General features: G+C 42.4%; 1 protein-coding gene across 1 annotated transcript in view; it reads right to left on the bottom strand.

The window, feature by feature from the left end:
• The window catches only part of pogzb (pogo transposable element derived with ZNF domain b), a 44,684-nt gene extending 35,817 nt beyond the window's left edge, over positions 1-8,867 (bottom strand). Inside the window, exons 1-4 of the mRNA XM_079502853.1 lie at positions 8,787-8,867; positions 8,139-8,482; positions 6,933-7,017; positions 4,988-5,110 (exon numbers count right to left, since the gene is read on the bottom strand). Coding sequence (XP_079358979.1) covers positions 4,988-5,110; positions 6,933-7,017; positions 8,139-8,482; positions 8,787-8,847 — 613 coding nt within the window. The 5' untranslated portion in view covers positions 8,848-8,867. The remainder of the gene's footprint in view (positions 1-4,987; positions 5,111-6,932; positions 7,018-8,138; positions 8,483-8,786) is intronic.
• Between the last annotated feature and the right edge of the window lie 6,326 nt (positions 8,868-15,193).

Here is a 15,193-nt window from a genome sequence, read left to right as displayed (position 1 = left end):
CAATCAGGTTGTTGATGAATTGGACGCACAGCGGCTCCAGATTAAATGTGATGCCGGTGATCTTGAACTCACCGCACATGTCGCCCTGGATTTTGCGGGTCAACGCCACAAGGTTGGGTGAAGCCATTGCCTTGATCCTTTCCAGATCCTCGATGGCCATTTCCAGCGCCACCCTCACCAATTCCACATCGACGCAGTCTTTCTGCAGGAACAGGGATAAGGACGCGACGGGGGCCATCACGTCGGCCATCAGCGCGCTGATGCTGATGAACTTCACCGTGCCGATCTTCTGCCTCAGGTCCAACTCAACCACATGCTGGGCCATGTGGCTGAAGTACGCCAGCAGACCGTCCATGTTCCTGTGCACTATCTTCAGAGCGTCGTCATACGACAGCCATCGAACTAAACGCAACTCCTCATTGGTGAACACTAGGTCTCTCAGCAACGTTTGGATTTCTGGGATTTTTTTCGATCGTCTGGAATTACCCCGGAAATAAAAGAACAGCTCACTCAGTATCCGCTGATGTTCTTTCAGGTCTGCGATTGCCTCTGCTGCTTGCGACGTGCACACGGCCAGGGAATGGGCGACACAGTGCACGTTCACCATGTGCGGGTTGAACCGAAGCAGTATGCGTGCGCAGCCTTCGTTTTGTTCCATCATGACTGCCGCTCCATCCGATCCTACACTCATTACCTTGGATAAAGGAATGTCCAGCTCTGACATCACTTCCCGAATAGACTTCGCAATCCCCGCACCCGTTCCATCCGTACAAACCTTACTTGCAACTAAATGAGTGCTCGGTTGAAATGTTTTGGTATCGATGATTTGGATGTACACAACAAGGCGCTGATGGCTGCTTATGTCTGTGGATTCATCTGTGAGCACTGTCACAAATGGAGATTCCTTCACTTTCATTTTAATTTTTCCAGTTCTTTTTGGAGTTTTCACATCCACTTCAATTTCAGGTGGTACTTCGGGCTCAGCTGAGGCAGGTTTAAGTCTTCGAATCACCTCTTCTATGGTACTCTTGGTAAGTGGAGCGGGGGCTGAGGCAGGGAAGGGGACATCAGAGGTAGATTTAGAAGCAGAAAATATACCTGCAACAGTTTGATGGCCAGCAATATATAAATTATAATTAGATATTTTTCTTTATATAATGTTTTTATATGATGAAATTTTGACAATAAATGACTGGTCTAACTATCAATTAAAGCGCACCTACTTATCACATATTACAATTAAATTCACCCATATCACCTTTGATGCGTCCGCAGGGCACATGCTACATTAATGACATTGCCATTTGCGCACACTCAGACCCGGGGGTCACACAAGGTTTCAACAACGACCTGAAATACGATCGTCTGTGCCTCGACTTCCAGCGCCAAAATCGTTCATTGCTCTTAATAATCCATCACAGTGATTGTTATAGTGATATTAAAAATAGCTTAATAGATAGTATTATGATTATTCTCATTATTAAAATTACACCAAGTAACCTATTGCTGACCAACAGACAATAGCATGTATATTTATTGCTCCTGTGATGCCCTCCTCTCTGCCTCAGCCTGCATCTACATCTGTCTTCTGTTATGTTAGAAACCTCATATGTCCCACAAATCTATATTTAAAAACCTCACAGACTTTCACTTTTAAAATGTTTTAAAAAAAGTGGAGGGGAACCAGCTCAACACGTTGTGATGACGCGCGCTGTGACGTGTTGTGAGCTTGTAGATCAGCTTTGAAAATAAAGTTGAAATATGGAGATACAAGGTTTCTGCCCAACAGCGATGTTGTCTTCTGCTGCTACGTTTAGCTGTGACAGCCTACTGTTTAGCTGTGATTACGTCAGCCAGCTGCTGCAGAATGTGCAGATTAACTAGCTGCCGTCTTCTTCACCCATGTGATTCATTTTCAGATCAATTCAACAGAGTACATGAATACATCCATAATCATCACCATATGAGATCAAAGGCCAGTTAAAGGGGTATCTCACTTTAAAACACTTCTGGGGTTATGTATTGACTACTCTTGTCTTTTGTGTGCACCCAAACGTTTTTTATAAAGTTGCTTCCGTCAATATTTAGATACCGGTAGATGTTATGTTCTTTTTTGAGTGCAATGTCCCCATGTCCCAACCTATGTCCCTACCTATGTCCCTATGTTTAGAGTACCAGTAGGGGCAAAAGTGGCGCTGTTGTGCTAGAAACAGAGAGAGAGAGAGAGATAGTGTTGCGCTGCTAATTACAGAGAGAGAGAGAGAGAGAGAGAGAGAGAGAGAGAGAGAGAGAGAGAGAGAGAGAGAGAGGGAGAGAGGGGGGACGAGAGGGGACGAGAGGAAGAGGGAGAGGTGTCTGCTAATTTCCCCCACACAGTAACTCTGTCATTTCTTGACCGTTTCGGACACGGGGCGGCTCGCCGGAACCGGGCTGGCACCCTGAGCGCGTTCCTGTGGGTCTGGAAGTTCCGGGGACCCACCACTCAGTTCACACGGGTGTGATTTTCTATTACTTTTTAAATTCTTGAAATTTAGTTTTTCATTTTCAAAACAATTAATATGAATAGGGGAGAAAGGGAGAATATCAGAACAGAACTGGGGACGTTGAAAATGAGTCTATGGTTAATGGAGATTGATGTTGAATAGGCTTGTATAGGAGGGTGTGGTTGAATATCAAATATCTAAATACTGCATCAAGCAACTTTACAAACTCTCTGAGGTGCACACACTTAACATCTTCTCAGGTTTTTATGTGAACCTCAAGTGTTTTTTATGTGAAATACCCCTTTAAACAATACAATTTCTCACCCAAAAACAAAACAAAAAACACATTTTATTGGGGACCCATTGAGGCCCCAGCTGAATGTCCACCGATGGGTCCTGGGATCGAGTTATCTCGTCTGCGACAGACTGTAAAAAATAAATGGACAAAGTGACGCCATTGGTTTGTTTGTACAGACGCGTTTTGAAGTCTGTTTTCAGATGTGCTTTGCCGCTTTCTATATCCGTTCTGAAATGGAACTGGAAATGAATGCTATTGTCTGCAACCACCAGCTCAGTGGCCTTGTGGCTAGAGTGTCCGCCCTGAAACTGGGAGGTCGGGGTTCGATCCCCGGCCGGGTCATACCAAAGACTCTACAAATGGGGACCCAGTGCCTCCCTGTTTGGCACTCAGCATCAAGGGTTGGATTGGGGGTAAGTCCCTGCGACATACTGGCGTCATGTCCAGGGGGTGAACCTGAACATCAAGCTGCCTCACGCTACAGAAACAGGAGATAGGCTCCTGCCTTACTTACAGCGAGGATGGGTCTTCACTCGGTAGAACCAATAGAAAGCCTAGAAACATACCCTACTTTATCATGAATTTTTGCGATAACTCACGATTATTTAATTTACCTTGATTTAGATTTTTTCCCGCCTGAATGTTTTATCTTTTATTTTTACACACCTTTTACACGCATACGTATCGTCGCTGTTGGGCAGAAAGCAGCCACCTCCATTTTTCAACTTTGTTTTATTTTTATTAATAAATCAGTGCTATTGAACACCCTTTAAGTCTGTATGTGGGTTTAACAAATATTGAACCAATGAAAGGTATTAAAAAGCACTTCTGACTAAAACTCCTAACAGTTAGGATCCTCAAACTGCCCGTCAAACCTACCAACTCCACCTGAGCTGCACACAACACTTGAAATGAAAATATCTTGTGGAAAAGTCACATTTTAGTTTTAAAAGAAAACTCCTGTAAGCATGGAGAAAATACTGTCTTAGAACAAAGTATAAAAATTGCATAGATTTTTTTTTACAAATTAAATTGTAAAATAACTGGTAACTCTTGTAAACAAAAATACATTTTAAATGGTGCTATGAGCAAACATGTCCACACGGCTGAATGATAAAGAGTTACAATTGTGCACATTGTTGTCATCAATCTTGTTCTGCCACTCTATGCAACAGTATGCATTTCACTCATGTTCACATCATCGGGTTTCAGGTGGGATCTGTAGCATGTAACAAGGTTTCCTCCTGAACCAAATACTTGCTCAGATGAGGAGAATGGTACGCAAAGGTACTTTTTTGCTAACTCACTCAGAGTGGGAAAGCTAACATGATGCTTTCTCTACCATTCCAGTGGATTCTCTTCACTATCCAGCAAGGGAGACACCAAGCAGCTGCTCAGGTCCTCTTCTACCGTTTGCCGAAGTGACATGTGGGTGCAGTTGGCATCTGTTGCGCAGGTTCCATTCGTCGTCAATGTAGTGCAATGTAAGGCTTAACTATGGCTCTATCGTCCTACTTGACCAGACGTGGCCGCAAAGTGACGAACATATTTTAGTTCGGCGGCCACCTCCTCAATTCATGTTTTGTACAGGTTGGGCAGCGCAGTTTGTGAAACTTATTTTTGCAAGGGCGCACGCAGTGTATCTTTGGTCGAGGTTTTTAACGAGCTTGTTAAACCCACCATGTTTGACAGTAGCAACCGGGGCCGCCCATGTCCTTCGCTATGTAATGTAATGGCATCAGTAATTTCCTCACATCGCTTTGAATGGCTTTAGTGAAGCCATGCTTTTTTGGCATGAGCTCAGGAACGTGTATCGAGCGTGAAAGTGCCTGGGTGATAGACATGCCACAAACTGACCATCAGCTCTGTCCATTATTTTTCGATTAATCGACATCGGGTTTATATTCTTTTTTCGGTTTCAGTTAATTTTCAATTAATCGCTCAGCCCTAGTGATGATCATTGCTATAAAGTGTTTGTGCAATAACAGTGGTCCATCCGTCTCTCCAGCTTTTGTGAACGGAAAATAAGATGTAATTGTAGATATAGGAATTATTTATATTATAATGACATGCCCAAACATGGATTGATTATTTTTACATAAATTATTGATTACAGAAGATATTTTATAACTAGATTAAATCAATTACTTCAAGTAACAGTTGCAACTCTAAAGTGGTTGCTTTATGCATTATCAGGGAAACTCACCGATGATGGGGGCGGAACTGAGCTTGGCGGCGCTGGCTGCTGATTGGCTGACAGGGAGAGTGACGTAGGTGGGCCGGACTGTACCAACTGGAGGGGGGGGACGGGGCTGACCCATCGGAGGGGCTGAGAATAAAGCAGGGTTATTAATTCATGTTCTTACTGTTATTACATCTACAGGTGCTATAAAACGAATTATATTGTGGAAAGTACATAATGATATTTTAAGATGGATTTTTTTGTTTTCATGAACTGATTACATTACAGAGAGAAAATGTACTTTCCACGATATTCTAATGAGTTATTACATCATGAATTTGTCATGAATTAGCTTGTTGTTATCTTGCTTACTGTAAATCGCCTAAATTGTAGTTAGTGTGGTTAACCAGACTATAGTAATTGTAACACTTTATTATTATTCTTTCTAGAGTAACCTATTTTTTTTAAACGCTACTCCTCCCAGTTTTGTTGGCACGCACTTGAGCCATATGTCAAATCGACCGGCTTCATCGGGAATGGTGTGCCTGTATTTTGCTAAGAGAAATGTTGTATAGTTTAATTGATATTAATGTATTTTGTGCATTCAATTTCCCCATTGACATGAATTGGAAAATGCGAAAACTCACATCCAAGTATTTTTTCCTCAGAGACTGTAAGGGCTATAGTTACAAAACTTGGAGGGGAGGTTCATAATAATTACTAAAATTAATTAACTTATAATTATATTGGTCGGCCTCATGGCGGCGCTATAACAGCCGTAAAATAAAATAAAAAAATTCCTGGATTCATGACGCATGGATTTAGGCATTAAGCGTCTGCTAAATGCCTAAATTATAGGCCATGCCATTTTGAATTTTCTTCAAAACACACTTTTTGCTCCTCCTCCTAAAGATTTTGTCCAAATCTCACAGAAATCGGTACACATTTTCTCCGGACCTAACCGATTAAAACACCACAGGCAGAATTTTGATAGTGCGTATCGTTAGACCGTAATCGGCTTCCGAAGTTAGTGGGAGGGGCCTGTTTTACAAAAAATGCATCCAATGGCTTAGCATGAGAAAGGTTCTCCATAGCTGCTGTCTGGAGGACGTTGCTAGTTGTGCATCGTGCCTCGACTGTACATAGAATAATATTGGCCTATAAAAGTACATTGAAAATGTCTCACATTCAAAACCAGCTATATTTCCAGTGCTCTGGAAGCCTTCAGTTTATACTATAATTTTATACTATAATTAAGTCTTCAAAGTTTTTCCAGGCCAAGTACCACATAGCTGAGAGAGAGATGAAGCAGGAACCGCTTATTGTGTTGCAGATGAAAGTTTTCCATAGATAGCTTCATAGACTTATGTAGAGTTGTGTTTGATAACACGTCGGGACTGTACGATAGGTATACTCGTCCTGAGTAACACTCCCATCGCCCAGGACGAAGTTCTTTGTCCTTTCTATTAGTAACGCGCGACGCCCAGGACGAAGTATTGTCCAAAAGACGAAGTTTATTGATATGAGAACGGATCGCATGGCTCCACAGTCTGGGAGCGCCTGTTGGGCAATCCTCGGTGTTGTGCAAGAGTGAGACGTCATCGAAAAACTCCCTCCCCTGTTTAGCTGATGAAAACGAAAATCTTAAAACGTTCATAACTCGCGATATAAATCATCCCGTCTAATTATGAAAAAATATCCTGTGTTAGACGGCGCTCCGCGGTCCAGTCGCTAGTCGCGATAGATTTATTCTTGTCTCCCGTTGTTGTCAATCGACTCTAGAGTGGTGTGGCTATTGTTAGCTGCTACACACACATCAACAACAACTTCCGGTCCGTCCGTTAAAGGGGTCCGTGTTTATAAATCGAATGGGCGCTATAATGTAATGGATTAAATAACCCTGAGCGATTAAAGTGTTAATGGGTTGTAGATTATCATGTTGATCATTGGAATTATCAGCAGGTCTTACCCTGGATGAAGGTGAGAGGCTGCAGGCTGGATCCAGGAGCCATGTTCAAAACCAGCCGGGTCATTTGGACCGGCCTCCCAGTTCCCTGTACACAGACACACACACAGACACACACACACAGACACACACACACACACACACACACACACACACACACACACACACACACACACACACACACACACACACACACACACACACACACACACACACACACACACACACACACACACACACACACACAGAGAGAGAGCTTAGGAAAAAATCAATGAATTCAAGGCTTCATGGGGTGTGGTAGTGGTAGCCTTGCATATTTTTATATAACTTTATAATACTACTGCAGGTTGCAAGCAACACTCTTGAAAACAAAGCATTGCCCACTAAAACGAATCCACGGGGTGTCAAGCTGCGCGTAACCGTTTCCGCTCCACACGTAGTACGTACACGTCCTAGCGCATCCTCAATGATATCAGGCGAGAGAAGAATATTCTGAATTTTTTCCTTTTTTTAATTTTTGACACCCGTAGCTTCGCTCTGCCTTCATATTAGCAGGGCTGGCCGTTTGATCGCCAGCAATAAAACTTCAATACATATACGCGTCAGCATTGCCGTCTCCTCACAGGGAACAAATGTGATATTGGAACCTATGACGCGTATATCTATTTTGCGTCCGAGCATAGACATGGTAACGCCCCACCTGCCTCTGATTGGCCTACCGACACTGCCCGTCTTGACTGTCCACTGAGGTGGATATAGCGATGCTGGATAGTCTGATGTGAGGTTACTCCGTGGTGGAAAATAATACAAGTACGGTATGATACAAGAGAACTGTACATTTTATTTTTGTAGATTTGCAAACTAATATTGTTTATGCTGTTTGCTTTGATGGAATAATTGTTTGAACATGTACTCCGTAACAAGCTGTCATTCTCTTGTATTATTTCCCACCATGGAGTAACCTCACATCTCGGAGGACAGTCAAGACGGGCAGTGTCGGTAGGCCAATCAGAGGCAGGCGGGGCGTTACCATACCTATGCTCGGAGTCGGACGCAAAATAGATATACGCACCTATGACCTGTGACACTTAGATCTCCCACCATTTTGAATCATATGAAAAAACAGTCTACACCTGGGATTTCTTGTGATCCATAAAAATGTGTCCCCGACCCACTGTTTGGGAACCAGTGCTCTAGTATAGTAATGACCTGTGAGGTGAGCAGGATCTGCGGACGTCCGGCTCCTCCAGGACCGGCAGGGACCAAGAACGTTCCGGCGGCCGTCTGCGTCGGGCCTGCAGGGACCAAAAACGTTCCGCCAGCCGTCTGCGTCGCACCTGCAGGGACCAAGAACGTTCCGGCGGCCGTCTGCGTCAGGAAGAGCTGCTGGCCCTGAGGTATCGCCGTCGTTGTTGGGGAGTGGGCGAAGGCAGCCACGTTGTTGAGGGTAGTAGCATTATTAGCGTTACCAGTGCCAGTGGTAATGACGCTAGTAGTACTAGTATTCGTGGTGATAGCACGAGCAGGTACTTGAGGTGTGGACAGAGTCGAAGCTGTGGAACAGATTACAAAGTCAGGAAACACGGTTTGCCATATTAACTGTACATTCAAATGGCAAGTGGGGATGACGTCATCGACGTCAACGAGCGTGTTGTGGTATTACCGTCGAGTTGTGCGGAACGGACCGAACCAATATAACGATTCACTCGCAATCAATACTAAGCTGTACTAACAGATCAGTCAATTTTCATAATCAATTATACTGGTGATTGTTTTTCTACATTATTCAAATATGTGATTAACAGCACACCATGCAAATATGTGATTGAATCTTTCGATTGATCAGTTATGACTCACCTGTGGTCACGGCCGGTCTGGGAGGATCGGGAGGCTCTTCTACAAGCAGACAGACAGACATATATTTAGGCAGGTGACAGACATCGGGTATAACACTTACAGGTCCCCCAAATTGACACTAATCAGCCTGCGGACCCCTATTTGAAAAGATATGCCAGGGACCCCCATAAGAGAAGATTGTTACGGCTCTAGCAGTAATTCTCAACCCGTTTAATTTCAAGGACCCCCAGTTTTACAGTTTTACTCTGGGACTCCAATTTATATTGTAAATGCAATGTTAATTTAACTCAAGAGTGTACAAATGGAACAGGTCCATTTGGTTCCATTTGTACACTCTCAGAGTTACAGACCCATAAGGGTCCATTTGGTTCCAAACTATCATTTAGCTGGGGACCCCCTGGAACTCCCTCAAGGACCCCACTTTGGGATGCACTGATGTATAGCACTGGTTCCCAAACACTGGGTCAGGACCCATTTGTGGGTCCCGGACACATTTTTACAGGCCGCTTTGGTTTCCTACATTTTGTTTTTAATTATCATTATTTCAAAACATTGTCATGAATCAAAAACCAAAACAAAATGCAATGATTTATTTCCAGTAATTTCATGAAAAAATCAGATAAATTCCCTAAATTATAAACACATGTTTAAGAAGTAGTGAAAATAGCCGATCCACAAGCTCTGAGTGTCACCCACTGTATTACACGGTACACCTGCTGTAAACCTGTGATGTGACAAAGACATTCCTGTAGTGTAGAGAGTCTGATAGGATATTGATTGATATAGATGTCATACATGACTAAAGTAACTAAAGTAAGTTATTTTGAATTTATTACTGTAATATTATTTTACCCAGTAACAAGTAGTGTACGGTATTACTTCACCAAAAACTGTAAAAATACGACATATTATGTAAAAATCACACCCGTGTGAACTGAGTGGTGCAACTCCCCCCCCCCCCCCTCTCTCTCTCTCTCATTAGCAGGCAACAGTGCAGCACTATCTCTCTCTCTCTGTTTCTGGCACAACAGCGCCCCTACTGGTACTCATGAGTCACACATGAGTCACACACAAACATAGTCACACACAAAGATAGGTTAACACAGACATTGCTGTTCCTTGGAGTGGTTGCACCACTTTGTTGGATGCCTTTTGAAAACATTTTGTTTAAAAGGTGAAGAGAAATTGCTGCGCTATTTTATAGCCTTTTTAGCTTGGTGACTCGAAAAAAGTTGGATTCAGTTCTAAAACAAGCTGGCTAAACAGATTGTGTTGTTGTGACTCTTTTTGCAGTTGGTGTTGGGGGTGCAAAAGTAATATGTAATATAATATAGCGATATTACTCTTGATTTAATAAGTAATACAATCGTATTACTTTTTAAAGGAGTAATAATGTAATATACCTGTAAGTAACATTACTCTCCTGATATGAGTAATGTTGCCCAACAATGGTTGCCATGGCATAGACCATACATAGGCAACTGGCGGCCCAGGGGCCATATGCGGCCCCCACCTTCACTTAATGCGGCTGTGTTCCGACTTAATATCGGAACACTGATATATTATTGATTTCTGCTGTTACAATTCCAATCATGCAAACATGACCCGCTTTAATTACTTCTATATTCGTAGCTTAAAGATGGAGTGCCATGATTTTTTTCCACCCTAAAACATGATCATCAGGTCTTATTGTTATAGAGCACCGAAGTCTGACGTCACTTTCAGTAGAGGGCACCAACACACAGGTTCGTGTATTTTTGTATTAGTATTGAAATCTCCATAGGGCGATTTTATGTCGCTTCATATAAGAACTGTGTTTGAAAAATAAACCGACCACCCCGGCCTTTCTGTCAGGGGAGTGGCTGTGCGTCGTTAATAATGTCCATTCATATTTGATACAGCCAGTTTCTGGAGAAAATGGAATTAATGTGACCGCAAAAGCCTTGAAACTACATATGAATGCAATGTCGCTGAGCATATACGTCATGCCTAGCTGTCAACATATTGCGTTCCTGAGATTCCTCGTTGACGTAAGCTCAGCTGGTGGTGACTCGACTCGTACTAACCACGATACATTATATATCAATAAAATTAAAATAAACGTAATTAACGTTCAGTTTCTGTTGTGCGACGGGCTGCGGGCAGATGCAGCCTACCCGGAAATGTAGTCTCTGGGTTGTTTGGCTTGTTTCTAACGCTTATTTTGTTACTCTTTGGGTATATTTGTACATTTCCACCTTCAGTCGATGCTTCATATCCATATGAGTGAAAAGGCCGGGGTGATCACAGTTCTTATATGAGGCGATCTAAAATCCCCCTATGGAGATTACAATGCTTATAAAAAAATCACACCCGTGTGAACTGAGTGGTGTAAGGTCTTAGCCTGTCTGACGTAATGAAATCATGTCTGACGTAATGAAATCACACCCGGGTGAACAGGGTGAACATAGCAACCATGCTCATTTTTTCTGCACATCATGTCTGACGTAATGAAATCACACCCGGGTGAACAGGGTGAACATAGCAACCATGCTCATTTTTTCTGCACAACAAAGCCAGTTGTAGGAGTGGTTTACACCACTCAAAAAATACACGAACCTAGGGACTGGCGCTCTCTACTGATAGTAGAGGGCAGTGACGTCAGGACTTCGGTGCTCTATATAAGGAGGAAGAACTTTTTCAAAAAAGTGTATTTGTTAAAATGACGTTTTTATGTGTGTACGCCCACCAGTTCATTAAGTATGCCTGGTTTGCCTGGTGGGAGGTGATGGGTGGTGATCCACCTGAACTGAAGCCGCTGTTGTATTATAAAGGGGGAGGTGTTAGGGGAGGGACTGATAGTGTGATGTCACTATTATACTGTTTTTTTCATTGGCACGTTTGACTGTCAAGGTTTCAGCCTCCAGGAAGAAACCCTAAATACAAAGGGAAGACATCATTGCACATAACAACCACACCAAGGGGTCTAAGGAAGTACTGTCAAAAAATTGGACGGCACTCCATCTTTAATGACTAGTATTACAATGTTATTGTCTTTCTTATGTCCAATGTAATGTATTTTCAGGGTTTCCTGCACAATGTTATTGGCATGGCGCTGCGCCATGCTTGAAATAAATCGCGCCATGCTAAGCTGATAAAAAAAAATATGTTTTTTCTTTTTGAGGGGGCTAGTGAATCATAGTGTGTGATATGAAATGTCCAGTGCCTCCCCAGTGCCCCCCTGAGTGCCTCCCCAGTGTCCACCCAGTACCTCCCCAGTGTCTTCCCAGTGCCTACCCAGTGCCTCCAGTGTCTGCCCAGTGGCTCCCCAGTGTGACTGTCCCCTGAGTTCCTCCCCAGTGTCCCCCTGAGTGCCTCCCCAGTGTCTCCCCAATGTCTCCCCAGTGGCTGCAGTTTCTCCCCAGTGTCCCCCTGAGTGCCTCCCCAGTGCCTCCCCAGTGTCCCCCCAGTGTCCCCCCAGTGCCTCCCCAGTGTCCCCATGAGTGTCTTCCCAGTGTCTCCCCAGTGGCTCCCCAGTGTGACTGTCCCCTGAGTTCCTCCCCAGTGTCCCCCTGAGTGCCTCCCCAGTGTCTCCCCAGTGCCTCCCCAATGTCTACCCAGTGGCTGCAGTTTCTCCCCAGTGTCCCCCTGAGTGCCTCCCCAGTGCCTCCCCAGTGTCCCCCCAGTGCCTCCCCAGTGCCCCCCCAGTGTCTCCAATAGCAATACAAGAGCAATAATACAAATTAATCTTAATTTATTAATCAAATTAATTAATTAATTAATCAAATTAATTAATTAATTAATCAAATTAATTAATTAATCAAAATTACTCAAGTCGTGACCCATAAAATGTTTCACACTCTTTGGGAAATAAAACACAAGGCCCTTTGCTGCAGGTCATTTCCTCTCTGCCACCTTTTGTCACTTTTTGACCAGTGGTCCGTTAGGGGGTTCCAGGTGGTCCCCAGCTAAATGGAGAGTTGGTAAGAGTCTTAATGGACCCTTATGGATCTTTAACTCTTTTTTTTTTTTTTTTAAGATATTTTTTTGCGGCTTACGCCTTTTATTGTTTTTTGAAGGGACAGACAGTAGGCTGACAGGAAACGGGAGAGAGATGGGGGAAGACATGCAGTAAAGGCCGTGTCGGGCTCGGGAGTCGAACCCGCGGCACACTTCGACTGGATTACCAGTCGGGTGCCCAGACAGTTACGCCACCGCCTGGGCGGATCTTTAACTCTTGAGTGTAAAATGAAACCAAATGGACACGCAATTTGGTTTTACCAGTGATCCTTGAGGGAGTTTTAACTCAAGAGTAAAATGTCTTACACACTTAGAGAATGTAGAAGAATTGTTATATTGATCAACGTTTGTCTCCTGTCATCTCTCCTATGGTAGCACACATCAATTCAGTTTTGGGTCTGAGAGGCTAAATGATCTCATCTAAAAAGAATGCTGGATAAATAATGGACCTTGATATGAATACCACAAACTTTGACCATCAATAAGACAGCCATTTACTATTTTACTTCATTCATTAAAAAAAAAACAAAAAAAACATACAGTATACACACACACAGGTCCATCTCAAGTAATTAGAATATTTTGTAAAAGTTCATTTTCTTCCGTAATATAATTCAAAAAGTGAAACTTTCATATATTCTCAATTCATTGTGCATAAAGTGAAGTATTTAAAACCTTTTTTTTGTTTTAATCTTGATGATTATGGCGTACAGCTCGTGAAAATCTAAAAATACAATGCTGTAAAATATCATAATAGATGGTTGTGTTGAGACTCTGGACATGAGGCCATGTTATCTGCTATGGTGTTGATCCACTGACTTAACTTAACACTGGTTTAAACACAGCCACCTTTTTAGAGTACATTGTGCTTCAGTATGTTGACAAGCTTCATGGAGATGCTAATTTTCCTTTCCAGCTCGATTTGGCACTGCCCACAGAGCCAAAACTACTAGTAACTGGTGTAGACCATGGTATTACTGTGCTTAACTGACCAGCCAACTGGCCTGACCTGAACCCCACAGAGAATCTAGGTTGTATTGTCAAGAGGAAGGTGTGAGACATAAGAAATTAATTTTACGGCTCTTATCAAAGCAAACCTGGGCTTCCATAACACCTCAACAGTGCCACAGGCTGATCACCTCCATGCCACACCCCATTGATACAATAATTTGTTCAAACCAGACCAAGTATTAACTGCACTTTTCAGATGGTCGACATTTCTCATTTAAAAGTCATTTTTTGTTGGTCTCGTAAAATAATCTAATTCATTGAGATAGGATTTTTTGATTTTCATGAGCTGTACACCATAATCAAGATTAAAACAAGAAAAGGTTTTAAATATATGAAAGTTTCACTTTTTGAATTATATTACGGAAGAAAATGAACTTTTACAAAATATTCTAATTACTTCAGATGGACCTGTATATATATATATATATATATATATATATATATATATATATATATAAATCACACCCATGTGAAGTGAGTGGCGTTCTTATCTCATTCCAGCCAATCACAATTTGCGTCCTCACTTGTGTTTACACAATGTTTGTTTACAAAAACACTCAAAACTGGCCTTTCATTGTCAATGGCATTCAATGTTCGTGTTTGCACAATGTTTGTGTTTACACAAACCCTTGAAGCTGGACATAGGATTTTAAGGAGCATTAAGGTGTGCTGAATCCAAATCTGCTCTATGTCAAGCTCAAAAATGTCCGCTCAGCCCTCAAAATGGACCATTTAAAGATGGCAGCCACCACTATGCTGAAACATACTGAAATGTCCTTCATATATGGGGAATACAATGAAATATTCAGATTTAAGATCAATTGTTTAGGACCCACTTTTATATAATTTAAGTTGTGAAAATTGGCCTCTTTCGTCCAGTACTCCAGGACCTGGCTAAGATATGTATGCACTTCATTTAGCGGAGGATATCTCAACTGTTCTTGGCCAATATGACCGCTGCGAACATCTTCTGTTTTCTAAACTGTCACCAACATTGCAGCTGTACAAAAAGCTTGAATGATGCTCTATCTGAAAAGTGTTTGTTTCATAAAAATCCACCATAGACATGTTATGAGCTACTTTGTCAAGAAATTCCTTGCAGGTGAAGTGTTGGAAGCACTCCCTTTCAGTAACAGCATCTTGCTGCCTCCTGCATTATGTGCAAATTCAAAACAGGTGGTACGCAGGGCCGTTGAGTGATTATTCAATGAGCACTTCCAAACTCCAATACTTAGAAAAAAATCACTTGCAAGGAATTTCTTGACATAAAGTAGCTCATAACATATCTACCATGGATTTTTATGAAACAAACACTTTGCAGATAGAAAGAGGATAATTAAAGCTTTTCGTACAGCTGCAATGTTGGTGAGTTTGACATAATTGAATACAATTAGATT

Source organism: Electrona antarctica (genome assembly GCF_951216825.1).
Source record: "Electrona antarctica genome assembly, chromosome: 6".
Taxonomy (NCBI): Eukaryota; Metazoa; Chordata; class Actinopteri; order Myctophiformes; family Myctophidae; genus Electrona; species Electrona antarctica.
The sequence above is the reverse complement of the archived record's forward strand: the minus strand, read 5'-3'. Positions and strand labels throughout refer to the sequence as shown.